Source organism: Sinocyclocheilus grahami, unplaced genomic scaffold, assembly GCF_001515645.1.
Source record: "Sinocyclocheilus grahami isolate Dianchi unplaced genomic scaffold, SAMN03320097.WGS_v1.1 scaffold799.1, whole genome shotgun sequence".
Taxonomy (NCBI): domain Eukaryota; kingdom Metazoa; phylum Chordata; class Actinopteri; order Cypriniformes; family Cyprinidae; genus Sinocyclocheilus; species Sinocyclocheilus grahami.
In genome coordinates this window covers 214,850-242,290 of record NW_015505978.1, presented here as the reverse complement: position 1 = coordinate 242,290, position 27,441 = coordinate 214,850, and the positions used below count along the sequence as shown (strand labels likewise).

At 36.5% G+C, this 27,441-nt stretch overlaps 2 protein-coding genes across 2 annotated transcripts in view; one reads left to right on the top strand and one right to left on the bottom strand.

The window, feature by feature from the left end:
- Positions 1-13,887, top strand: part of LOC107561937 (fibronectin type III domain-containing protein 4-like) — a 33,294-nt gene extending 19,407 nt beyond the window's left edge. The window contains exons 3-6 of the mRNA XM_016246481.1: positions 329-533; positions 8,682-8,771; positions 10,214-10,347; positions 13,408-13,887. Coding sequence (XP_016101967.1) covers positions 329-533; positions 8,682-8,771; positions 10,214-10,347; positions 13,408-13,449 — 471 coding nt within the window. The 3' untranslated portion in view covers positions 13,450-13,887. The remainder of the gene's footprint in view (positions 1-328; positions 534-8,681; positions 8,772-10,213; positions 10,348-13,407) is intronic.
- A 2,916-nt stretch (positions 13,888-16,803) lies between these two features.
- The window catches only part of LOC107561923 (low density lipoprotein receptor adapter protein 1-like), a 24,673-nt gene continuing 14,035 nt past the window's right edge, over positions 16,804-27,441 (bottom strand). The window contains exons 3-8 of the mRNA XM_016246460.1: positions 24,005-24,141; positions 23,625-23,697; positions 23,291-23,371; positions 23,072-23,190; positions 21,937-21,971; positions 16,804-17,785 (exon numbers count right to left, since the gene is read on the bottom strand). Coding sequence (XP_016101946.1) covers positions 17,689-17,785; positions 21,937-21,971; positions 23,072-23,190; positions 23,291-23,371; positions 23,625-23,697; positions 24,005-24,141 — 542 coding nt within the window. The 3' untranslated portion in view covers positions 16,804-17,688. The remainder of the gene's footprint in view (positions 17,786-21,936; positions 21,972-23,071; positions 23,191-23,290; positions 23,372-23,624; positions 23,698-24,004; positions 24,142-27,441) is intronic.

Genomic DNA, 27,441 nt, shown 5'->3' with positions numbered 1-27,441 from the left:
ATGGAGTGGTGTTAAGCACACTGCCACTGGACTATGGAGCATTGGAAACCTGTTCTGTGGAGTGACGAATCATGCTTTTCTGTCTGGTAGTCTGATAGGCAAGTCTGGGTTTGGCAGATTCTTGTAGAAAGCCTTCCCAGAAGAGTGGAAGCTATAGCTGCAAAGGGGAGACCAACCCTATATATTAATGTCTATGTATTCAGAATGCAATGTCATTAAAGTCCCTGTTGGTGTAATGGTCAGGTGTCCCAATACTTTTGTCCATATAGTGTATGTGTATTTATATATACTACTGATCTATAGCAATCCAGTGGCTTAACTCTTTCAGAGAATGGACGGCAAAATGCAGAGGTTTATCAGGGAGGTGAACACCACCAGCAGATCCTGTGTGCTGTGGGACCTGGAGGAGGAGACGGATTACATTATCCAGGTGCAATCCATCGGCCTGTACGGAGAGAGTCAGGCCAGCAAACGTGTCCACTTCAGAACCCTGAAGAAAACGGACCGCTTCCCCTCAAACAGTTCGAACCAAGGTAACAGACCACCCTCAATCTAATACAACAATGCTATGGAATTCTTCCCACTTTTGATGCAAGCCATCATAGCTTGACATTTTGTGTATTAAAAATGTGAAACGTCACAGTGACTGTTTACATTCTTAGCAGATTCTGCCATTGTGTTCAACAGTTCCCTTTCCTACAACCCAATTAATTATTGATGAACACTTCAGGCATGAATGCAGGTAGACCTTGTTACTGCCTCTCATTTTCAGCTCCAGCTTCTAATCAGCTCGCTGCCTCTCAGGGGGATGTGCTGTATATTGGTGCTGTGTGGCACAAGCGGGTGGTCCCTAATAGCAGGCCAATTGAGTGTATTATTAACATCCATTTCAATGTTGTGTTGATTCGAGATGTTTTTGAGAGATTTTCTCTTTGGTATGAAATCTAGCACAGCACTGAAAACCAGATAAATCAAGTTGCTTTCAACATGAGAGTTGCTATTTTTGCCAGCCATGTTGAAAACACCAAAACATCCAGTCTTATGCACACCGACGCAAATGGGGTGCTCAAAATTAATCATCCAAGCATTCAAAAATGCACGTTCAGAAATTCACTCAATATGTCATTAATGCTCTCCTGCCTTGGACTGAAATAACATATTCAACACATTAAGAATGTATCATCAAATTTGATTTGAAGACATCACGTTTGACTCTTGCTGACAGGAAGTTGTGTAATTAAGGACATTCACTGAAAATTAATTATTCCATAGAGCTTCAGTTCAATTAAACTACATTTAGAATTATTCCTAAAAAATTTGAATTAGAAAATAGAATTATATAAAAAAAATTATTTAAATTAAATATAGCTTTTTTGTAGAAGTTTGATTTTAGCTTCGTCTTGGCTGTCAGCTGTGCATAAGGCCACAGTTTAAATTCATCCAAGTGAAGAGAAAGACCTGTTATTAGAATTGCCTGGACAGAAGAAGTCTGGGCAGAACTTACACACACAATGAGGCATAAAAAGTATACTGTCAACTCATTCTAAGCTAATTTTTTTAATTAACTCTCGAACACTAATACTGTAAGTCTTTCCTATCTTATTACTTTTATTGTGGCTGCAATTCAATGACTTTTTAAAAAATATATTTCATTCTCTTTTTTTTTTCAATCCGTGGTCATTATAGTTTCTAGTGCAATACACTTGATAAACTGTATTTTAATGAATCTTATAAAACTGTTCGATACTGTAATTTTCTCCATTGCTTTTCACCAAGTCATGATGCCATGTATACCTTGACAGGCATATGTGTGTGTGTGTGTGTGTGTATATATATTTTGTATATATATATTATCCTGCTTGTTATTTGGCTAATTGCAATGTAAGTATATTATTTTGATTTGAAACCACTTATTATTATTATTATTATTATTTCACTTTAGATTAGCTACTGCTATAAAACAAATGACAAAATAGAAAACAAGACAAAGACTGCCGCAGTATTACAATATTGAACTTAAATTTTTCTGCATTTAAATTTTTTTATATGAAATGAAATGTTTCCATCCATGCTTTTCCCTGTACTGTTCAACTCCATTATTCTGTGACATTTTCCCATTTTAAAAATGACGTATTTTAAAATAACTGTTTGATCTTTCTGATCATATTTGGTTATTCAATTTACAGTGTTCAGTATTGAGGGTCATAGTTTAAAAATCAGTCATAGAAAAACCCATTCTGACCACTAATCTGAATATGATGTCAGATTATTTCAGATATGAAGTTCAACATCATCTGAATAAATGAATACATATATTTTTGACACAAATGGCAACATGACAACACAGAAAAAAATATAACAATGCATCATTCAAATAAGGTAATTCTTTGACATTTGCATGATCGTGACCCAGTGATTTACTGCATGTTCAGAGGAGTTCCGATTAGTGTAGTGTCTCTCAATGCATCAGTTCATCTGTCTGTGTTCCTATAATAATGTATCATCATGATGCAAAAACGGTTAAATTCCAACCCTCCCTCCTCCATCCTGCAGTGCATAGATTTGAAATTAGAAGCAATAGACTTAGCAGGGAGTATTTGCCATCTGCTTACAAACAGGAAACACGATCCAATGCAGAGTTCTGTTTTTCAACTCTCAAAGTCAACTTGTCATAATCGCCCGAGCGATAATCTGACCAGTATCCAAACAAATCCAAAAAGGAAAGAAGTCGTCTTCATAAAGATAATAGAGAGAGATAGGAAGTGTGCCAAGTCATTGAGTAATGTGTCTTTTTTGTAACTCTATACAGTTTCACTCTCATCTCAGAGGTATTTTTGGCCAATGCTTCTCATGTGCTGTCAGACTGAGCTGAAGATGATTCCCACTGGATGCAATTACTGTGATACTTCAAAGAACTGTGTCTGTAGAAGCTGAGTCAAAGACCAGGCCCTGCAGGTCTAATAAACAAGCCTGTGAATCCTGATGAGGAAAGACCCATCACATTTATAACTAGAAAGAAAATAAACAACTTATAGCAAGCACAATGCTTTCTCTGTGCTGATCCATACAGGATACTTACTCATCCTTAAGTTGTTCAAAAACCTATATGAGTTTTTTTCTTCTTCTGTTGAGCACAAAAGAAGATATTTTGAAGAACGTTGGTAATAAAGCTGTTCTTTCTATAGTTATTCTATGGAAGTCAATGGCAACGTCAGCTGTTACCAACATTCTTCAAAATATTTTCTTATAACACAAAATATCCTTTGTGCTCAACAGAAGAAATAAACTCCTACAGGTTTGGAACAACTTGAGGGTGAGCCTCAACACAATCTGAACATTCTGAAGACTCATCCAGTATAAAGTACTTTTTGTGCTAAGGAAAAGTTCCATGGATGATAAAAGATCCTCATGGAACCATCAATGCCAATAAAAAAAACTTTTTTTCTTTTCCTTTTTTTTTTAAAGAATGTAGGATTGGAACAACATGAGTCAGTAAATGAAGGTAATTTGTGCTGTACTGATTCTCTTCGTGCTTCTCATGAGAATGTCACAATGATATATACATGTGCAACAGTGTCTTTGAACTGATTTCAGGCTTGTGGAACTAATGAGCAGATGTCTTGCTTTTGGAACCTTGCACCAAAGAAGAAGCGAGGAAGCATTATGTTGTCTGGCATGTAGCAGCTCCTTTTTAAAGGGCTCTAAAGAGAACCCCTGTTGGGCTTTTGGAACACAATCAGTTAAATAAACAGCACTGCGTCCCACATGAGGCTCTTATCTCTGTTGAGAGAGGTGGCAAGGGTAGGTTGAACCTGCTTATGGAGCACAGACAGCATTCATTTTCCACACATGAGTGAAAAACCTCCACACTTATTGTTATAAATATTCATGGGGCTAATGAGAGGAGTCTATCCTGAGTCTTTAGCAGCAGAGAATGTGAACGGGAGCGAGTGAGACCGCTATTGGAAATCACGACAATGCATGTGATCCTTCCAGTAATTGGATGGTCAGAATATACACCCCCTCCCTCCCCCTCCCCCCAACCTTTCATTTTTAATTTATGACAGCAGGTGTCTCAGTGGCAGCGCTGCTTTCATCCAGAAAGGAACAGCAATTGGGAAGAGTGGCGCTCTGGACCAACTCCACACAGGTTAAAAGATATTTGGAGGAGGAAATGGGCCTGAATTCAATCCCTTTAACACTGGATTAATAATAAAGACAGATGGCTGGGTGGATCAGGCAGTGGTTGGATGGTGATGGTGATTGGGATGCTGGGAAATTGACCAGCTTTGGGATACATCCTTAGGGTTTAACAAAAGTAAAATGAATCACATAAGCAGCTGGCTGTGTTCTGCATACTTTTTTTTCCTCGTCATTTTTACACTGTGTAACTTTCGACACTCTAATAGTTGAAGCATAGTTGAAGTTGCAGAGAAATATTGTTTTGGTCATTACATGAGTTGAGCTTCGTCTTCACGGTTCTGTTAGGATGAATCTAATGGCTTGTATCTTTATTTATGGATATGACATAAACATGCACCAACAAATGCTGGAAGAATGAAGTTTCCAGTGAAATCCATCCCGACAGCTCTAAAGTATAAATAATTATTATTGGCTTACCATAGTGATTTGGTGTAAAGCAAATATAGTTTGGAAGATGCATTTATAATCTGCAGGAAAGGAAGAATTGCACAGGCTTGGAGATGTGCTGAAGGGTTATTTATACCCAAAGAGGAGAACTCTGAAAACATTGACCAGTTTCGGGTCATATCCTTACTCAGCATGGAGATTAAGTTCTTTTTCAGTGTTGTGGCCAAGAGACTCTCTAACTTCCTGCTGGGCAATAGATACATTGACTCATGAGTACAGAAGGGAGGCATATTCGGGGGGGCCTAGAACATAGAGGCGTAGTGACTCAGCTTATCAGGGAGGCAAGAGAGGGCAGAGGGGACCTGGCAGTAATTTGGTTGGATCTGACCAATCCGTACGGCTCAATACCTCATAAATTGGTACAGGTGGTGCTGGAGAGATACCATGTACCCCAGAAGGTGAAAGATCTAATCCTGAACTATTATAGCAAGTACATCTTAAGAGTCTCTGCTGGCTCCAGTTAGAAGTAGGTATCATCATCGGTTGCACCATCTTGGTCACCCTCTTCACGCTGGCAATGAACATGCTGGTCAAGTCAGCAGAGTCAGAGTGCAGAGACCCTCTCAGCAATCTGGAATGGGGCAGCCACCTATTAGGGCCTTCCTGGATGACCTCACAGTTACAACAATAACAGTGCCTGGATCCAGGTGGATTCTCCAGGGGTTAGAGAAGCTCATGTTGTGGGAGCGTATGAGTTTTAAACCCACCAAATCCCGGTCTTTAGTGCTGATGAAAGGGAAAGTGACTGATAAGTTCTGTTTCAGGTTGGGAAAAAATCTAATCCCATCTGTCACAGAAAAAAACAGTGAGGAGTCTTGGAAAGGTCTTCAGCTGCAGCCTTGGGGACACAGACTCCATCAAGACCACCACGGGTGATTTGGTGAGGTGGCTGAGAACAGTGGACAAGTCTGGGCTCCCTGGGAAATTTAAGGCCTGGGTCTACCAGCATGGAATCCTCCCAAGAATCCTTTGGCCCCTGCTCATCTATGAAGTTCCTGTTACTGTAGTGGAAGGCTTTGAGCGTAAAGTGAGCAGCTAGTTATGCAGATGGTTGGACATGCCACGCAGTTTGAGCAGCATTGGGTTGTATGGTAACAGCAACATGCTCAGAATCCCATTTAGCTCCATCAGGGAGGAATTCATTGCACGGGCATGAGAACACCTGCAGTATTCGGGTTCGAAGGATGCTATAGTGTCCGGAGCAGGCATCATCGTGAGGACAGGGAGGAAGTGTAAGGCAGTGGAAATCCAGCAAACAGAAGCTTGGCTGAGGCACAAGGCTCTCCTCAGAACTGTTGCACAGGGCAGGGCTGGACTCGGAAGCTTAATACCAACTCGATACAATATTGCCAATGAGAAAGAAAGGCGGAGGTTAGTACAGGAGGAGGTACGTGCTTCAGTAAAGGAAGAACAAGCAAGCAGGATTGTAGCAATGAGGAAACAGGGTGCCTGGATGAAGTGGAAGCAGGCAATGGAACGGAAGGTGACCCGGCAGGAAATATGGAAATGGAACCTTCAGAGGATCAAGTTTTTGATCTAGGGGGGTGTATGACATCCTCCCTAGTCCAGCTAACTTGTTCACCTGGGGCAAGGTAGAAACTCCATCATGTCCCCTGTGTTCCAAGACAGGTACTTTTGAACATATTCTGAGCAGCTGCTCCCAGGTCCTGGGTGAAGGCCTTTATCACTGGAGACATGACCAAGTCCTCCAGACCATAGCTGAGGCAATCAGCAAGGGGATCGTCGAGAGCAGAAAGGCCAGCACTACAGCCAGGATGATTGCATTTGTCAAGGAGGGAGAGCAGCCCATAAGGAAAACCAACTCTGTTGGCTTGCTCTTCACAGCACGAGATTGATTGATGACAGTTGACCTGAAAATTCCAGCACGCATCACCCAGACCATGCTTAGACCGGACATCATCTAGGTCTCGGTGTCCACAAAACAGTTCATTTTACTGAAGCTAAAAGTACCTTGGGAGGAGAGGATGGAAGAGGCACAAGAGAGAAAGAGGGGGAAGTATGAGGAACTGTTGGAGGCCTGCTGTGGGAATGGGTGGAAAATCAGGTGCATGCCAGTGGAGGTGGGTTCCCGAGGGTTTGCAGGTCATTCCCCCAGTAAAGCTTATAGGATGCTGGGAATCATGTGGGCAAGTCAGAGAAGAGCTATTAACAACAGCATGGAGGCTGCAGAGTGGGCATCAAGATGGCTATGGCTAAAAAGGAGTGATGTGTGTGGACCGCAAAACACCACTTGGACACAGGCCGAGGCTTGATCAACTTTGGTCGAATCACCTGGAAGAGGGTGTCTGTTGAAAGACCTGAAACACCCAATGACGCCAGGAATCAGCACTGATGATGTCTCCAAGTTGTGCATCAGAGGATGTATAAAGTAACAAAAGGTATCTAATTTAAATGAGTATTTCTTTAATGTTAAAAAATTTCTGCTATCCCAGTCTACAGTTAATTTCCCTGAAAAAAGACACGTTTCTGAACAAAAAATTTTTATTTTCTTTGTTCAAATGTTGATGGATCTGGAATATTTTAAATAAATGTGTGTGTGTGTGTGTGTGTGTGTAGTAAGTAATTTTTATATATATATATATACAGTATATATATATATATATATATATGCTGGGAGTATGTTATTTGTTTATTCTTATTATTTTTATTCCAGTTGATTCTACATTTATTTATTTAAATGTATTTATTTAAACTACCGTTGAAAAGTTGGTGGTCAGTAAGATATACATTTATTTAACAAGGACGCATTAAAGGTGACATATCATGAAAATCTGACTTTTCCAGGTTTTAAGTGCTATAATCAGGTCCCCGGTGCATCTACCAACCAAGGAAACTTGAAAAAGATTAACCCAGTAACTTTGTTTTGGGAAGCCTTTTTCTGCAAGCGTCTGAGAAAACGAGTGTGTCTGATTTCGCTCCCTTGGTGACGTGGCAAAGGGATCTCATTATAATATTACCACCCCTTAATCTTTAAGTTTCCACTCAAGGCACCGTTATTGTGTTTTCGCAAGTGACAACGGTGTACCAGCTCTAATGCCATGGCGAAAGTTTGAGCAAATCATGCTAACTGTTCTGTCTTTGAGTGCACAGACGAGCACAGAACCCTATTTAGAGTCCCAGCCTCAGAGGAGACAAGAGAGCAGTGGAATTACTGATTTATTTAATGTATATTGCTGCTGTTACACAGATCTAAAATAAACATGCAATTTATTTCCCAGCTGTTTACCTTCACAGACATAACCGACTGTTTTTTGTAACTCGTGTGTTTTTAACGTAAACTTGTGTGAATGAGAACTTAGTTTAGTACTCACATGCTGTGACAGCCAGTTTCTGTCTGTGTGCTTCGGATGTGTGCTCTCAGAAAACCGTATATCAGAAGTTTAAACTCATATGGTTTAAAATGCATGCTTTCAGCGCGATAAACATGATAATCAGAACCAAAACAGATGTTTTTAGCAGGTGTGAGCTGTAATGGTGCAGCTCTATTCTGGAAAAGAGGGCGAGCAGCAGCTCATTTGCATTTAAAGAGACAGGCCTAAAAAACAGTGTGTTTCTGCTTCCACTCAAAATAGGCATTTTCAAAATGATATAATAAATTATCTGTGGAGTATCTTAAGCTGAAACTTCACAGACACATTCTGGGGACACCAGAGACTTATATTACATATTGTAAAAAGGGGTGTAAAATGTCTCCTTTAAATTGATCAAAAGTAACACTAAAGACATTCATAATGATACAAAATAATTCAATTTAAAATAAATGCTCTTCTTTGGAACTTTCTATTAATCAAAGAATCCTGAAATGTATCACACTTTCTACAAAATTCTCCAAACTTTTGAATGGTAGTGTATAGAAAATGTATTATCACAATTTCTGATTCATGACCTCAAGAATCAAAATTATGCACTTTTAGTTTCAGAGTTGGCTCAGTGATTACTATATCAGCTATAAATGATCATTCAGTTCTCAATACAATCACTCACAGATGACCCTCTGTCACCTCTAACAGATGACCCGACTGTCCAAGGCCTGGATAAAGCTCGGCACTTGCAGACAGGAGAGATGATCATCATTGTGGTGGTGCTTCTTATGTGGGCAGGTGAGACACTGATGTCAGCTCAAAGGAAATGTGTCGACTCTATTAATCCAAGCCATGGAATTCTGTTCTGACTGTTTATACCTACTGTTTATGCTTGCAAACATTACCTCATGGTTTATTAACCTCCGAGAGAGACAAAAAGAAAATGAGTTTGAGAAAGAGAGCGGGATCATAATTTGTCTTGGATCTGCTAATGGTTATTAATTTTTCACCTGGATAATTTCAACATCACTTGAATTAAGTGGTGCTTAAAATTCCACTATACATGCCAGCTCTAAAAGCCTTGAAAGACCATAATATGCATTAAACTGATAAAATATGAATACTGGCTGAATATTGAGAAGGGCACGGGAAAGAGAAGCACCTCTCTGTTTACGTAAGGCACTGAGCCAGTCTGCCTCACTGTCACAAAATAATTAATGCGCTCAATTGCAACTGCTACTCCAGCAAACAAGGAATGTCTTTGACTACTGAAAATAATTCTGTCTGCTGAACGTGTCCAACATGAAGAGTAGGGGCAGCCCCACGCCCTGATTTAAAAGTGACTCTGTTACCCTAGATTTACACACAGAAATGCTAAAAACGATTTAATAAATATCATATCAAGTCCGCTTAAAATGTAGTTAGTATTTTTTGTGCCAAAACAGCCATATTTTAGTTTTTCATGCTTTCTGCATACTTCCCCACTGTGTCTATTTTTGATCATACAAAAGGTGTTACTGAAATGTAAAAAAAAAAGGATGTTCACTACAGTTAAAAATTTTGGGGTCACTAAGATTTTTTTAATATTAAGAAAAGCATCTTCTGCTCACCAAGGCTGCATTTACTTGATAAAAATGCAGTAAAAACAGAAATATTATACAAATTTTAAATAACTCTTTTCTATTCGAATACATTTTAAAATGTATAATTTATTCCTGAGTTGGTAAAGCAGAATAATCTTGAGTGTAAAATGATCCTTCGGAATTCTTCCTAATATGCTGATCTGGTGCTCAAGAAACACTGTTATCAACAGTTGTGTTTTTTTTTTATATGTTTGAGGAAACAGTGACACATTTTATTTCAGGATTCTTTGATGAATTGAAATGTTCATCATTTTATAAGAACAGCATATATACACTTTCGAGTGAAAATTAAATTAATCAATTCAATCATTGAATAGAAGTATTAATTTCTTTCTTTAAAAAAATCATATTGACACTAAACTTTTTCGTCTATACGAGACTATTAAACCACATGCTTTGTGCTGAACTACTTAAGAAAGTGGGCTGACATACAGTAAGAGACAGGTGAAATGGAGGTAAATCGGGCACAGTTGTTTATTCAGTAATTGTCTTAAGGTTGGATGCTTCAGCGACTCTACCTATCAGTCTGTCTCTCCAGAGCTTTGTAGAGTTACAGTACAACGACTCCATGTCACAATGTCTTCTCTTTTTCTGCAGCTGTAATTGCCTTGTTTTGCCGGCAGTATGACATAATAAAGGACAACGATTCCAGCAACAGCAAAGAGAAGGTAAAACCATCCTCAGAGAGAACCACACCAGAGCACCACAGCGGAGGTCTGCTGCAGAGCAAGGTGGGACATCTGTAAACCTTTTCCTCAACATCAAACTGTCTTTCCTAATTAGCCAAAGTCCTTTTAAAGAAAGATTTTGTCCGCATTTACTCTAAACCTGTATTACTGTTACGGGGCTGACGAGACGTGAGACTTGCGGATCCATGTGCAAGCTTTATTTGATAAAGACAGAGACGTGGTCATACAGCAGGCCTGGGTCAGATGAGGGCAAACAGGTATATGGAGGGCAAAACACAAGAATAGTCCTAGGGGTAGCGCAGGTCGACGATCGGCAGACTGAGTCAAAAGGGGCAAGACGAAAGGGGAGAATCCAGGGAACCAGGCGAAGATCAGAAACCGGGAAGGCTAAGGCTAAGGCTAAGGCAAATGACTAGGGCTAAGGCTAAGGCAAACGACTAGGGTTAAGGCTAATGGCTAAAGGCTAAAGGCTAAAGGCTAAAGGCTAAAGGCTAAAGGCTAAAGGCTAAAGGCTAAAGGCTAATGGCTAATGGCTAATGGCTAATGGCTAATGGCTAATGGCTAATGGCTAATGGCTAATGGCTAATGGCTAATGGCTAATGGCTAATGGCTAAAGGCTATGGCTAAAGGCTATGGCTAAAGGCAACAAACGAGGGCTCTGTAGAGTCGCTATCGCTAGGGGAGTGATAAATGCGGAACAATACTCGGCAGAGGGAAGGGATAAGAGTGAGTGTTATATAGTGAGGGAGTGATATGAAACAGCTGGGTGCAATCAGTGTAAACAGGTGTGTGCAATTCGTGCTGAGTGCAATCAGTAATGCATGATGGGAAATGTAGTCCGGGGTGCTATGCAACAGTTTGTGTGGTGCGAGAGTCAATGAAAAGGAAAGTTCATGGACCGGATTCGTGACAATTACTCTTCTTCCAATGGACTTTCAAAGATATTGGGTGAACAAATGACAGACAGAATTGTAGTTTTTGAATGAACTCTTTAAAGTCTTATTCTAGTCATATTTGAACATAACTTATAGGACAAAAAAAATCATCATGTTGAAGTAAAGCACCCTTTGAAAATGCAGTTTTAGTTGTAGATGAATGTGCTGTAACAGATTTTTAACTTTCAACTAAAATCTGTCACCACATCAGATCACATATCACCAGTTTTGTCGATTTCAGTGCAAAACAGATATGCATTTATACTTTCCCCCCACAATTCCCTCAATTCCCCTGTTTTCAAAACCTCAGATTGAGTTAAAATTGAGAAATCTATTTCTCAGACACGATACTTTTCATTAGCTCTTAATGAAAAGCGTAGCATAAGCATTTAGAGCTAAGAGGACAGGGAAAAACAACCAAATCACGTTTAACACCTGCAGAAAGACTAAGACAGAAAGGAGAAAAGCATTTAGATAGCTATCCATCTCACTTTTCACAAAGACTGTCTTCCTAGGAACTGCCAATTGATAAAACCTCTGATTGATAAAACCTTTTTGTTATTTGTCGGATGAAACCTGCCAGCAATGAAGAATGAGGCCGAACACTATAATGGCCAGAGCATCAGCCTGTCAATACTAAGCCAGTCCTGCATTCCCTGACTCATGTGAAAGGCTTCAGGGACTTCTTCTCATGTATCACTTTTGCGGGATCATAAACTAAGCCTATGGAGCTTTATATTTTTGCAGACAATGCTACAATTCACTGTTTAGCATGATTTTGGCTCTGGTCAGTAATGCTGAGCAGTTTGCAAGAGAAAGTGTGTCAGGGTTCCAGAATCATTAGTTTTGTTTATAAATAATATAGAATAGTCAGACTGGGCTTCGACACAGATTTTTCCGTTCACAAGCTCTTGAACTGATTCGGTTCTGATTCATTTGGGTATGTTTCAGTAATAATATAAATTCTCTCCCTGCTAATGCTGTAAATTAAACTGAGAATTATCCAGACTAATTCAAATTGGTATCTCTTTTTGGACTATTTACTAAAAGAACCAGCTCAAAAGAATCCTTTTTGAGAATCAGACTACACTGATTGTAGTTTAGTGTTTGTTATTGCGTGCAGCCTGGAATGTCAACTCCACAGAAAGACATTTCTTGTCATTATTTTGCAGTACAATGTTTTTTTTCCCTTTTTATTTAGTAAAATTACTTTGAAAAAAAATCTGCAAGGGATATGTAAATGAATGAATAGAACTGTAAATTATTACAATAATCATTTTAAAAGCTGACTACAGGGCCCAGATAATGAAGCGCTATACAAATACTGTACATTTGCATCCAGCCAAACCGATTTTGGGATTTTGAGAATCAATATCGAAATTGTTCAAATGAAGATCGCAATTAATCCAAAAAACAATACTTTTACCCAACCCTATAAAACAGCACCTAAAACATTACTAAACGAATGCTAATTATAATTAAAATAATAATGGCCATAATATCATAATTTTTACTACTTTGTAGCATCCATGAAGATACAGACTGGAGATGAAAATGGAAAATATTACGCATGGCACTTAATTTTAGAATCTGAGACTTTTCAGCATAAGATCTGTGGATCAAACACCAGAGCTACTGACCTACTTCTAAAATAAACCATCTCAGGAAAACCACCATGTGCCTTTTATCCTTCCCATATTCCTGTAGCTCTTCATTTGGCACTTTCTCTGTGTTGGAAATTCAGAGCGATAAAACAAGCACAGACGCTTCACATTTCACCCGTTCCACTATGTGCCACCATTAGTCCTTATAACACATAAAAAAACTGGCCTTTTAGACGCATGATAAAAATCAATATCAGACCCTCTGATGATGTCATCTCTTGCACCAAGACCCTAATGGCCTCAATTTCAACATACTGCACTGCTACAGAGCAAAATGATGTGCATTTATCTCTGTGTGCATTACATCTTAGAGCTTACAGCTATATATACAATAATCTCAAACTGCAAATACATCCAGAGGTGTTCTATCCATCCAGGAAGCCATCGTGTCCCAGACCGCCACAAAACAAACGATTGCAGGCATTAATGAAACAGGCCCCACGGAGGAGAATCACTCTTCTCGTTTTTTCACTAATTTTTTTTTGTCTTTCTGTCTGTTGCAGTTCCACCAGTCTGTGGCATCTATCAGCATCATTGAGGTGTGATGGGAGTATCGTAGACATCAGTCACGCCCTCCGTTGCACCACCCGCAGTATCTGAATGACAGTGTGTCGACCCTTTCATCACCACACGGTCAAAAATCCATCACCCATATACACATATTAAAGCAATCTACTGGGACTGTAAATAACATATATTGCATATATGACTGGATGTCTATATTTTATGATGGATGGAGAATTCCCAAACCTCTTACTGCAATATAACAAGACTAAATCTGGATTTTTTTCTCTTGTATAGAATAGGAAGGAAAGTGTATTTTTGTAATGGTATTGGTGAAGTATGACAGGGTTTCTACTATTTAATTAGCGTGTGTTTTGTTTGTGCATGCAACTCTCATGGTCTGATAGGATGTGTACAGAAGCAGGTCTTTAAATTAAAGCAATAGTTCACCCAAAAATTAATCCAAAGCCTTGTAAGATGCAGAGAAGTTTGTTTCTCCGTCAGAACAAATTTGAAAAAATTCAACATTACATCTCTTGCTCATCAATGGATCCTCTGCAGTGAATGGGTGCCGTCAGAATGAGTCCAAACAGCTGATAAAAACATCACAATAATCCACAAGTAATTCAGACAACTCCAGTCCATCAATTAACATCTTATCGAGTGTATTTGTAAGAAACAAATCCATCATTAAGACTTTTTCAAATAAGAGTCCTCTATCCATAATATTCCTTTTTCCAGTGAAAAGTTGTCTCATCTAAATCAGGAGGGTAATATGTACAGAACAAGCAACATTTACAAGCATAAACAGTCTAAAACAGATCTAAACAAATGTGTCGGTGGATTTTGATGTGAAAAGAGGACAACAGGGGATGGGTTTATGGAGCGTTAAATGGATTATGGACTGAAGTGACAGTCTAAAATGAAAACATCTTGATGAATTTGTGTCTTACAAACATGCAGTTTTTCACTTCACAAGACATTAATTGATGGACTGGAGTGGTGTGGATTATTTTTTGTGATGTTTTTATCAGCTGTTTGGACTCTCATTCTGACGGCACCCATTCACTGCAGAGGATCCACTGGTGAGCAAGTGATGTAATGCTACATTTCTCCAAATCTTTTCAGTTGAAAAACTAATCTTGGATGGAATGAGGCTCAGTACATTTTCAGCAAATTTTGATTTTCCGGGTGAACTTTCCTTTAAGTTTGTGCTCTTATTCTCATTAGTTGGTAAATGTGATGGAACTGCGTCTGTTCTGCTTATTAGAGAGAGTAGACTTATGCTAAATCTCGCTGCTTGCAAATAGTTTCATCTCTTCACCTTCCTTAACAGTTTTTATGTATCCTAAATATGGCTAGTAATGTTTATTTGCTTGTTTACCCAATTTTGTTGCACTATATTATAATCGTAAAACCTGCCAGAATGAATAATGCACCTAAATAATGCTAATCTCACCGTGTAAAAAATGAATATTGAATTATTGGTCATTTTAAGAATATAAAGATGCCATAAACCTATAATGATGAAGAGTGCATGCAAAGTTTTGCATTTATGCTCTCAGTTCATGATTCTTCTTTTAACTTAGTTGATTTTATTTTCTATTTCTCCTTATCAGTTTTAATAAAGATAATGAATTACTTGATGTAAGTTTTTTCTTGCTTTCTTATTGGCATTATAGCATATTTGGTATATGAGAGAAGTACTACAGTATACAGAAAGCCAAACCAAATGTTTGTTTCCACACAGACGTGCTAATAAAGTGGGAACTAATTTATTGGTGCATTCAACCACCAAACAAAGTACATTAAGAATCATTAATGTTGACAAAACATTAGAGAATTAATCAAATGAACAATATATCCAAAAAAGAGACTCAGATCTACATACTCTTCAACTATAAAAAATGTCCTAATGGCACAATTTGTTCATTAACTTCTAAAATCACAAGATATGAGACTATTGTATTTTTGAACAAATAATTTATTATACATTATTAAATATCAAGCAATGATTATGTATATATGCAAATGACCTCTTGAGCTCTATTATGGTTTCATGATGGTTTAAATAATAAAAATTAGTACGTGTACAAAGCCAAACATAGATTGCATAGATTTTCATAAAGCACCAACTTCAATTTCATACTATAAAAAAAAACAAATGATAAAAATCACACACAATATTCTATACTGATTGAACAATATTTAAGAAATCATTTCAGACATGATGACGTAACAAAATGTTTTTACTACGGTTGTTTCAAATGGTAAACACACCGAAAGTGTCCCAAATCCCTCCACAGAAAACTGTGAACGGCATAAAGTCAAATCAGAACAAACATTAATAATTACCCCACTGACAGATTCAATATGATTAATCAAAATAACCAAAACACCACTTACTGAACTAAGACCTTTAGCTACAGTGTGCTATTACAGTATATATTATATTATATTAAATTAAACTTATTTCAGCAGGACAATGGTTAAAATGGTTAAAAATTTTGATCTGTAATACAGAGTGGAAATACTGCATGTTCAAAAATGCACAAAAGGGAAAAAAGCTGACGGAGCCACTGAGGCTCAAAGACTTAACGTTTAATGATGAAGAGATTTCTGAGTGTGCATTTTAATATAATGTAAAAAGGGTAGAATGGTAGTAACGCTAGCTGCTAGAGACTGATTGGGCCTCACGGGAATAAGATTATTTTTCATTTCTGAGAGCCACAGTGTAATATTCGGTTACACTTTACTTGAAGGGGTGTGCATAAGACTGACATGACACCTTCATAATCATGACATGACACATACATAATCAAGACATGACACATGTCATGAATATGAAGGGTTTTTATGCATGTTTATGACAACTGTCATTAAGTGTCATTCGCTCAGTTATGTAATTTTTAATGCAAAGATGACATTGTTTGAGATGTCTTTGTTATGGGCTATGGTTAGGGGTAAGGGTAGGGGTAGGGGTAGGTTAGGGTTAGGTCAAATAATGTCATATTTGCATTAAAAATGACATAACTAAGCGAATGACAGTTGTCATAAACATGCATAAAACCTCTTTCATATTCATGACATGTGTCATGTCATGATTATGAAGGTGTCATGTCAGTCTTATGCACACCCCTTCAAGTAAAGTGTTACCTAATATTCTTTAGCTCTTATAAAGCAAAGAAATGACAGAACCTATTGAAAAAAGTGATATAAATTTCTGTGCCTTTTCTATTCAACATCTATCTGACAAAATATGTTCATTTTTTTAACCAAATCAGTAATGATTTTGACATCATTTGAAAAAAAGAAGAAAAAGTCAGTAAATGTATGAAGTTGCATATATTTAAATGAATTAAGATTAAAAATAGGTTTCACTGATGACTGGTGAAACACTGTACTGTAAATATAAACGATAATAATAATAATCCTAACACTTGAGGCTGGAAGCCAGTGTGAAAGGCTTTTACACAAAACTATTTTGGATTCTAAAGAAGAAAGAAATTCAAATGTGTTTGAGGCCTTTGTCAAATTTTTCAAAATTCCATGATCACAGAAAAGAGTTTCTGCAATGATTGCGTAAGCAAACGTCACCCTGACCCACAATATGTATCTGAAATTGAATTACAGAGCGTCGAAATATCAGTCCTGAACAATTCTACATGCTTATATTCGTAAACGTTCACCTAGAGTGTATAACTGCACATCTAAAGCTCCCTAACACATGCGGCTCCAGTACTGTACATCATCTGATGTTTAATCACACTTGTCTGAGAGCTTTGAAGTGGGTTTGTTCAGCGCAAAGGACTCGACTGAAACGACCCACACCATCTGACTTGAAGAACGCTGGGCTGAAGGACAGACGTCTGTTCTTTGTGGAATGTACATTTGGTACATGTTTGCAGTTAATGTATATTTAAATAACATAACCCAAGTATCTACAATATAGCACCAATGTGAAAAGATTTACACTGTTTACATGATATACATAGTAAATCTGCTTACACAAACGCTTGAATACAACATACAGTTTCACATGTTGTATTATCAAGTACTTACCCTGAACTTACAGTATTATAATGAAAGTACATTGGAATTCAAGAGTTCTATAGTTGAATCATGCACGTCTATGCTGCTGTTTTGTGGTATTGTTGCTGTTTTAAGTGGCAGTGGTGTGAATGAGTCCATCACTGAGGCAGACGTTGCGCATTGTGTGTTCAGGACACTTTCTTATAGGCTGGTGAGAGTGATGTGTGTGTGTGTGTGTGTGTGTGTGTTCAGTCTGAGTCCTCACTGCTGAAGGAAAGGAGATCTTCTTCCGCTGGACTCACAGCTGCATCCTCAGACACGGTTCTGCTGCGGGATGTTGCCAGTCTGATGGAGGGAAGAAGAAGAGTAATCTTTACTATTTATTATTTTATGTTACAATGTTTCCTTGTTTTAAAATTTTTTTTTCTAACCGTTTAAACGTTTTAGTCTACAATTACATTTACACTGAAAGATGCACATGCAAAAAAAAAAAAAAAACTTTAGGGAAGGCAATGCTTTTATCAACAACCTGGAAATTTCATGGAATTTAAAATGTAGTTTTTTAGACTTGGAAATTATGCATTTTATTATGAATTTGTATTTATTTATTTGAGTAAATATACATTTTTGCATGCATAGCTCTAAATATTTCATCAGCTACACTGCCGTTCAAAAGTATGGGGTCAGTATGAAATGTTTTTTGTTTGTTTTTGAAAGAAGAAGCCAAGGCTTAATTCATAATGCAGTAAAACAGTAAAATTGTGGAATTGTATTACAGTTAAACAAAAAACAACCTTTTTATATGTATTCATATATTTAAAAAATAATAATATTTAATATTTTAATTAAATAGCTGATTGACAAAATGGTTGTGCTGCTTAATATTTTTGTGATACATTTTCAGAATTTTTTGATGAATAGAACATTTAAAAGAACAACATTTATTTGAATTTTTTTTTTTTTTTTGCTACGTTATAAATATCTTTTTTTTTCTTTTTTTTTTTGGATTGTGTGAAAAAAATTCTGCTGACCACAAACTTTTGAACAGTAGTGCCGATATATTGTGCAAGCAATAATTTGTGAGCAAATCATTAGTTTGAGTCAGGTCTTTTCAGTGAATCATTATTTAGACCGGTGCAGAAAATGAACAGAAACATTCATTAGCAAATCAGTTTGAATCAAAACCATTGGTAACACTTTACAATAAGGTTCCATTAGTTAATGTATTAACTAACATGAATGAACAATGAACAATACATTTATTACATTATTTATTAATCTTTGTTAATGTTAATGAATAAAAATACAGTTGTCCATTGTTAGTTTTTTGTTATTTCACAGTGCATTAACTAATGTTAACAAGCACAACTTTTGATTTGAATAATGCATTAGTAAATGCTGAAATGAACATTAACTAAGATGAATAAATGCTGTAGAAGTATTATTCATTCTTAGTTCATGTTAACTAATGATCCTTATTGTAAAATTATTATCCAGTAATCACAAATGACTGGAAAAGTTATGAAAATTCACCGGGAACACTCTTGTATGTTATTGTTTTGAAGTGAAAGACAGTAATCTTATCAGGCAGTGACCATGAAGGAAACTACGTGTGATGCAAGTCTGAAGTATAATGATATTAGTCTCTGGCTGGCTTGATGATAACTGAGGCTCATCATTCAGCGGTACGGTTTCTCTCACCTCACTTACCTGCGTCCATCTCCTCCACCTCCATATTGCTGCGTGGCAGGTGAGAGAGAGCACGACACATGCTGACAGTAAGCTATGGTTAAACCATCACATCCTTCCCAGCATCCCACTGTTCAAACTACACCAGCCTTTGTCAGCAAGTGGAGATCTAGATATATTATTACAGTTTTTATTGTGTTTTTTCTTTATGTTCGGTGAAAGGAAAGAGCTGACTATTTGGATTCGCCTCATCTGATTCACTTAGAAGAATCATGGTCCTTTGACCCATTGCATTACTTATAATAATGGATTCCATTGGCAGGATGACAGTGCTGTTTCTGACCTGCTGCATCCCAGTAATGAAGTCACAGTAATGCATTGGCATTACAACCAGTTTCAACTTTATGGCAGCAGAGAATGTGGCAAGCAATCATATAATGACTTGTATCAGGTTCAAAATACATTGATTAGAAAGCACATCCCTGTGCAATTGTACAGAAGAATGCCTGTAACTCACTAAGCAATCATTAAGCAATGAAAGCACTGATGTTTGTGATTGTATTGCATGGTGCCCCTTTAAAGATGCCATACAAGCAGAGACAGCGAGTTAAACTAAAAAATCCTCCCAAAAATCTCACACACATTAAATTTAAACAAATAATAATTGCACATTAATTGCATTTGATGATAATTTTATATTAATTAATAGTTCTAAAGAATTAAAATAACTATTTATGATATTTTATCTATTTATTATATTTTATTTTAAAGTATCGTTTTATTACAATTTATTATAAAAACATGAATTATTAATAAAATATCAATTTATTCTATTTTAATTATACAAATTATATAATTAAAATAATTATTATAATTATAAAATTCATCCAATAACAGAACAGATTATACTTCACCTTCACCTTTTTTAATGCATGCTGTATTTGTATATGTAGTACATAAAGATTTTTAAATGTTCAGATAAAAATCTGTACTGAACAAGAGCAGAATCTTGTTTTTTCTTGTAAATAGTTTTTTAACTTTTCAAGATCCTAAAAGTTTCTTAATTTGAATGAATAACAGATTTACAGTGTGATTTACTGAACACCACTTTATGTGTGTGACAAGGCCAATTGTGAATTAAAAACGTTCAGTTTAATCACCGATCTATATTAATGTGCTTGCTTTAATTGACGCACACACACACACATCACTCGCACACAGAGATTGGAGATCACGCTGCGCACACAAAGAAACATTCAGGAGCACAGAAGCTTGTTGTCAACGCTGCCCTGCGACTTCTATTAATAAAACAGATTCGATACTGAATCGCTACATTATTTCTCAGCAGCAAGGGGGTAGACATAGACGCAGGTAATTCACACATGCAACTTTAATCTCTCTCGCTCTGTCTCTCTTAATTATAAAATTCATCCTATTACAGCGCTGATTATAATTTTAGATTAATCATTTTAATTACAAATATGAATTATTAATAAAATATACATTTATTATATTTAAATGATAAAATTCAAATTGACAGACCAGATTATAATTTCAGATTAATCATTTGAATTAATAAAAAAAAAATTATTAGCATTTATTATAAACTATGTATTATAAGTCAAATATGAATGAATGATTATACAATTATAAATTTCATGCAATGATAGAACAGATTCTTTATTTGTTTTGTTTTATTTCCACTTTTCCAGTTTGACTATCTGTTAATAAGAACATATTCATTACTTTGGTAATTCATGTTTTTGTATCTAACATCTTTAACTGTAAAAGCTTGAAACAGTTCACAGAAAAACTCCAACCTATCATTGCATTCATTTCCAGGGCTTTGTTTGAATTGATATTAATAACTGTGTATGCACTTCTACTGTGTGCCAAATCCCGTTCCATCTCCACTTTATGAGACATAATGTCATACCTGAGGGAGTGCGAACACATTAGCTGATTATATGAGGCAAATATAGTTCCATATCAGCATACAGATGGGCTCAAAACTAACACACACACACACACACACACGGATAATATGCTAGAAAAACCCACATTTTGATTTCTTGGTGTCTTTAAGGAACCAAATCAGCCCTTTCGCCTCTTGCTAATAAACAAAGAATTTTAGTGCATCCCGGGGGAAATCATTTCTTTTTTTAAATGCTGTATTCAGACATTTGCTGAGCCGCACTGCAGATAAAATGCTCTTAGAATAAACACAAGTGGTTAAATACCATTCAAATCTTTGGGGTCAGTAAGATTTTTTTTTTTAAAGAAATTAATACTTTTATTCAGCAAAGACTTTAAACTGACCAAAAGTGACAGTAAAGTCATTTATAATGTTAAAACAATACTTTATTTCAAATAAATACAATTATTTTGATCAGCCTATTTGTTAAAGCATCCTAAAGAAATGTATCACAGTTTTAAACACTGATAATGAATGTTTCTTGAGCAGAAAATCAGCGTGTTAGAAAGATTTCTGAAGGACTGGAGTAATGGCTGCTGAAAATGCAGCTATGCCATCACAGGAATAGAGTCTTGGGCATCAAGACTCTGGTGAGAGTAAGAGGCATCTTTCAAAAAAATCTTACAGACTTCAAATTTTTTAACAGTAGTGTAGATCTTTGTTTTACTACCACAATCAGATCTTTTCCTTTTGTGTATATGTATGCGAGTATTTTAAAGCACAAGTTGTGATCAATAAGCACTATATCTAAAAAAAACACTATCCTGGAGGATCAATCTCTGATTTCATAGACAGGTTGACTATGTGTGAGCAGAAGGGAGCAGAAACTTACCTTGAAAATGCATCATCGAGGCCATCTTCCAAATCCTGAAAATAAGAGAACATGGCATAACCATGTAAGAAAAACCATCACAGATCACATCTATAATCAAATTCAGATTCAGAGAGTAACTCTCAGCACCAGCATGCAGTAAAAACTTAATGTGACAGTCATTATCTGAGACCAGCAGACTGAAGGTCCCAATTGGGTTTCAGAATCTGCCTAAACAGTGAACGTAATTCAATCACGGCTGAAAAGTAATTAACAAAGGCACAGCTGAGAACGGTGTGCAGACAGAGAACCTGACAGATGCAATCTTTCATAAAACAGACTTTGCCAACTAAACTAGAATGTCCAGCTCTCCACCCAGAGGTCATGTATTTAATCAATAATATTGTATTTAAGCAGAGAATGCCACTTAGTGGTGAATACCCTCTATATCAACAGGACAGGACCTGCTGACTGACAATATAATGGCAATTAGCCAAGGGCAATAGAGTAATTACTGTCTTGGCATACTCTTTGCTATCAGAACAACTGACCTTCATGTTGGCGCTGATACTCTGCACAATAGTGGCACTCTTTCAGCAAATTAATGAGCATTCAAATGATCAGGAAAGACAGCCTTGTATTTGAGCCATACAGAAATAAACTCCTGGAAAAGCACTACTGTCCTTCTATGAGGGGATATTTATGTGTAAAATTTGTTCTGCTCTAAATTAAGTTCAGTAAGTTTTTTTTTTTTTTTAAAGAAATTATTACTTTTATGCACATTCACACATTAAATTGATCAAAAGTGAGTCAAGACATTTACAATGTTACAAAATATTTGTATTTTCAAATAAATGCTTTTGAGCATATCATAATGATTTCTGAAGGATCATGTGTGACACGGAAAACTAGAGTAATGGCTGCTGAAAGTTCAGCTTTACCATCAGAGGAATACATTACATTTTAAAATACATTCAAATAGAAAACATTTATTTTAAATTGTAATAACATTTGACAGAGTTACTATTGTACTGTATTGTTGACCAAACAGAAGCAGCCTTAATGAGCATAAGAGACTTCTTTAAAAAAAAACATTAAAAACTCAAACTTTTGAATGGTAGTGTATGTGAACAGTTTAGAAAGGACGACATCATACCCAGGAGTCATGTTTGATTGGGCGTCTCCTAGCTTTGCTGCCTGGAGATGGTGAAAGGAAAGAAGGGAAGAAGGGCTTCTTAAGTGTGTGCTCCATCAGAGCCTGAGTCTTCTCCTCCTCTGACACAAGTAAAGAACACAAATGAAGGGTATTCCCATGAATTCAACAAAATTAAGACAGACATCCAGCAAACCATTGTGTTCAAACCAATAAATGTACCTGAAACACTGTTTGGTTCAGATTCAGGCTGAGATTCAGGCTCTGAACAGGAGTAGCATGTGTGAGCTTTCTTACTTTTGTCTGCAATGGAAAAATTAAGACACAGGAATATATTCTGTTCCTTGGGATATTTTTATATATATTGACAAAAGGCACACAAAAAAAACTCACCTTCCTGTGCGATCTCCCACAGATCCAGAGCTACTTTAAAGAGTAGCATGTGTGAGCTTTCTTACTTTTGTCTGCAATGGAAAAATTAAGACACAGGAATATATTCTGTTCCTTGGGATATTTTTATATATATTGACAAAAGGCAAAAAAAAAAAAAACTCACCTTCCTGTGCGATCTCCCACAGATCCAGAGCTACTTTAAAAGCTTGTGCCACTGTCAGAGTCACAGCCTGAGCCTGTGGAGGACACGTGATCACAAAATCAAAGAGAGCCCTGGGTGAGATTTTGAAGAATCATGCTCTTGTCCACTAGATGGCGCTAGATACCAACTATAGATACGGATCAAGAGAAAAGACTGTGGCTTTCATAATAAGAGTTTGTCAAATATAATACAAAACCTGTAGCAAGAAAATAGACAATCATAAAGCAGGCCAAACAGCAAGGTGATGAAGGATTACAAAACTATCAAAATGGAAAAATGTTAACATGTAGATAGATAGATAGACAGATAGACAGACGTTATGTGCATCTGAAGACACTTACTATTTTCTTTTTTTGGCACAGGAAGGCATGGCACTCCAGAGCTTCGTTGAACTGGCTTTGGGAGACGTAGGCAAAGACCTTATCCTGAGTTTTGTCTGTTGTGCAGTAAGATATTCTGCAAAGGCAAGAAATACAAGCTTTTCACTGTATTGTCCATAAAGACTCATATAATCAAATGACATTTCCGGGAATGTATAATACTGACAGGGTCACCGTTATGACCAAATATTTATCTTTCAATAATATCATGAAAGTGTGTGAAAATCACCAGCTTTATGTTACAGAGAAATTACAAGCTACTTGGAGTTCAGTAACCGAAAAGAAGAAAAAAAACCTCTTCTGTTATATATCGAGTCATTTCTAACTTTCAACAAGAGTAATAACTGCATCCAATTAAGCAGGTCACACAGCAAGGTGATGAAGGATGACAAAACTATCAAAATGGAAACATTTTAAAGCGAGTGTGTGTAGATCGATAGATAGATAGGAATTTTACATTGTGCCATCTGTAACATCCAAACATTTTCACAATGTGCATCTGAAGACACTTACTATTTTCTTTTTTTGGCACAGGAAGGCATGGCACTCCAGAGCTTCGTTGAACTGGCTTTGGGAGACGTAGGCAAAGACCTTATCCTGAGTTTTGTCTGTTGTGCAGTAAGATATTCTGCAAAGGCAAGAAATACAAGCTTTTCACTGTATTGTCCATAAAGACTCATATAATCAAATGACATTTCCGGGAATGTATAATACTGACAGGGTCACCGTTATGACCAAATATTTATCTTTCAATAATATCATGAAAGTGTGTGAAAATCACCAGCTTTATGTTACAGAGAAATTACAAGCTACTTGGAGTTCAGTAACCGAAAAGAAAAAAAAAACCTCTTCTGTTATATATCGAGTCATTTCTAACTTTCAACAAGAGTAATAACTGCATCCTGTCATGTAATGTAGGTCTATAAGGTCTGTAGATCAACCCAGACAATCCTGTCAAAAACAGATTTGTACTTTTAAAAAAGTAAGATGGGTTTGTAATCTCTAAGATTCATATTGGTCAAATCTGTGGGTGAACTGTGATAACACCCATTTCTGCACCCAAAGAGTTCTGTCATCATTGTTCCAAACCTGTGTTATTTTCTTTCTGCTGTGGAACACAGAAGAAGATATTCTGAAGAATGTCTGCCCTTTTTCATTCAATGACATTTTCCTGTAGATTAAACAGTACAGCATGGCGCTAACAACGCCAAGGTCATGGGTTCAATTCCCAAGAAATGCACAAACTAAAAAAAAAATACATAGCACTGAATGCAATGTAAGTTGCTTTTCATTAAAATGTCTGCAAAATGCATAAATGTAAATAAAAGTGGATGGGGACTGGAGCTGCCCAGCTCCAAAAGCATAAAAAAGAACCAAAAACATTCTTTCTGAAGCCATTTGTTGACCATTTGTTTAAATAACAGACTGAAATTTAAGATGTTATTCTTTCAATAAAATATTGCCATTGAAAATTTAACTTGACAGTCGTGGTCACCATTCACATTCAATGACAATGGGAAATAAAAGTGAGTAAATCATGGCAAAAGTTTAATTTCGGGCTATATTTTATTCCACTAGACTGTCGTAATATCCTTTCAATCTATAATTTTTTGTTTTATTTTACTGCATTTAGTTTTTGTAAAGAAAGCCAGAGATCAATAACACGGTGTAGATTTTACAGCCAATGCGATTATCAAATATAATATCAGACACACTTATAATTAAAATGAAATATGAACCATCAGAAATGTAATAGAAAGTGGATTTTGAACGTCATTTTAGGAAAATAATATAAATTTAGAGCACCAACCCAAAAGCTTTTGTGTGAAAATGATGAGATACATTAAACAAAGACCAGGGAAAGACAGAGCTCTGATCTCACTTCATCTTGTTAGTGCACTGCTTCTGATGCCCGACCTAAAAAGAAGACCCTTATTCCCTTTCTCCCTCCCCTTTCTGTCTCTGAACATGGGGGGTCTTCTTACTGAAGAGTGAAAAGCTGAGTGGGAAGGAAACTGTAAATGGCCTGAATGTAGCTTGTTTAAACAGAACTCTATTTAAACAGAATTGAAGATGGGGGACGCTTTATCCTTGGCTATACTGACAAGAACTTCGCAATCTTTGCTTTCGTGGAAAACAAATAGGAAGTTTTGAAAATAACTTCATGGAACATTTATTTACTTTTTACATATTTACATACTAGTCCTTGAATTTGACTGGCTGAGCGGCATTTGAAGAGTGCTTATATATATGTACCATATAGTCCAACAAAACAGTTTGCATCGCTCTACTTGCTGTTTGTGAGTTCTACAGGTGGACTTTTTTAAAAACTTTTTCTGCAGGATATATTGGTTCACCAGTAGGTGGCAACAAGTGACCATCTTTATGAGTGAGTCATTGGAATCAATGGATTTGTTTAGAAATTTAGGCTGCATCCATATAAGCATACTTTCCTACTATATAGTAGAAGCAGTATATGAAGGAATTTATGATTCTGAAGTGCGGGATGTCCCATGAAGGCACAGGAGGATTTGTGAATGGCAGGAAAGCAACACAGCTGACACTGGTAGGTCACATGATAATGACAACATGACAAATGTAGTACCGACCATATGTCCAAATAACATTCATTCTACATACATTCATCCTATATAGTACTTTTTCACATTTGCAAATTAACTACACCAAAGACCTACTTAGAATGTATGCAATTTCGGATGCAGAATTTACTAACAAAACAAGTGATTATGTTTATGAGTGAGTCATTGAATCATTCAAGCTACCGATTTGTTTAAAACTACCAAATTATTCAGGAACAAAACACCTACTGCCTGTTGCTTGTGTAAGTTAGCAACAATTTTCATTGCAATGAAGTTAATGGCAATGCTGTTCAAAATGTAAGCTATTTATAACATATTAATTGAACTGTTTTTTATTGTCAGTGTGTTTTCAGACCTTTGCACTCTGTATATGAATGAGAAATCATAAGGTGGCTCATGTAAACAAAGAAATTGAATCCAGGAAAAGTTAAAAGCAGAGATACAGTAAAGTAGCAAATAAGTGAGTGAGGCGTTTGCATGAAAGCTTCCTGCCTTTGGAGACTTTAGGCAAAGAGGAGACACACACTTGTTAAATTTTAACCAATGTAAATAGAGTCTTAGTCAGGACACATACAATGTACAGAGAAAAAATGAGGGCTTTTACGTAAGCAACTCAAGGGTAACAAACATGACCTAGTGGCTCTGACTACCATAAGAGCTTCCAAAATATATATATTATATTTTCATTTAATTAATATTTTATATATTTAGAATTATATATATTCATTTATTTAATAAATTAATTTAAAATAAATGATTTTAATAAAATTATTTAAAATAAATGTTAATTTAATATTA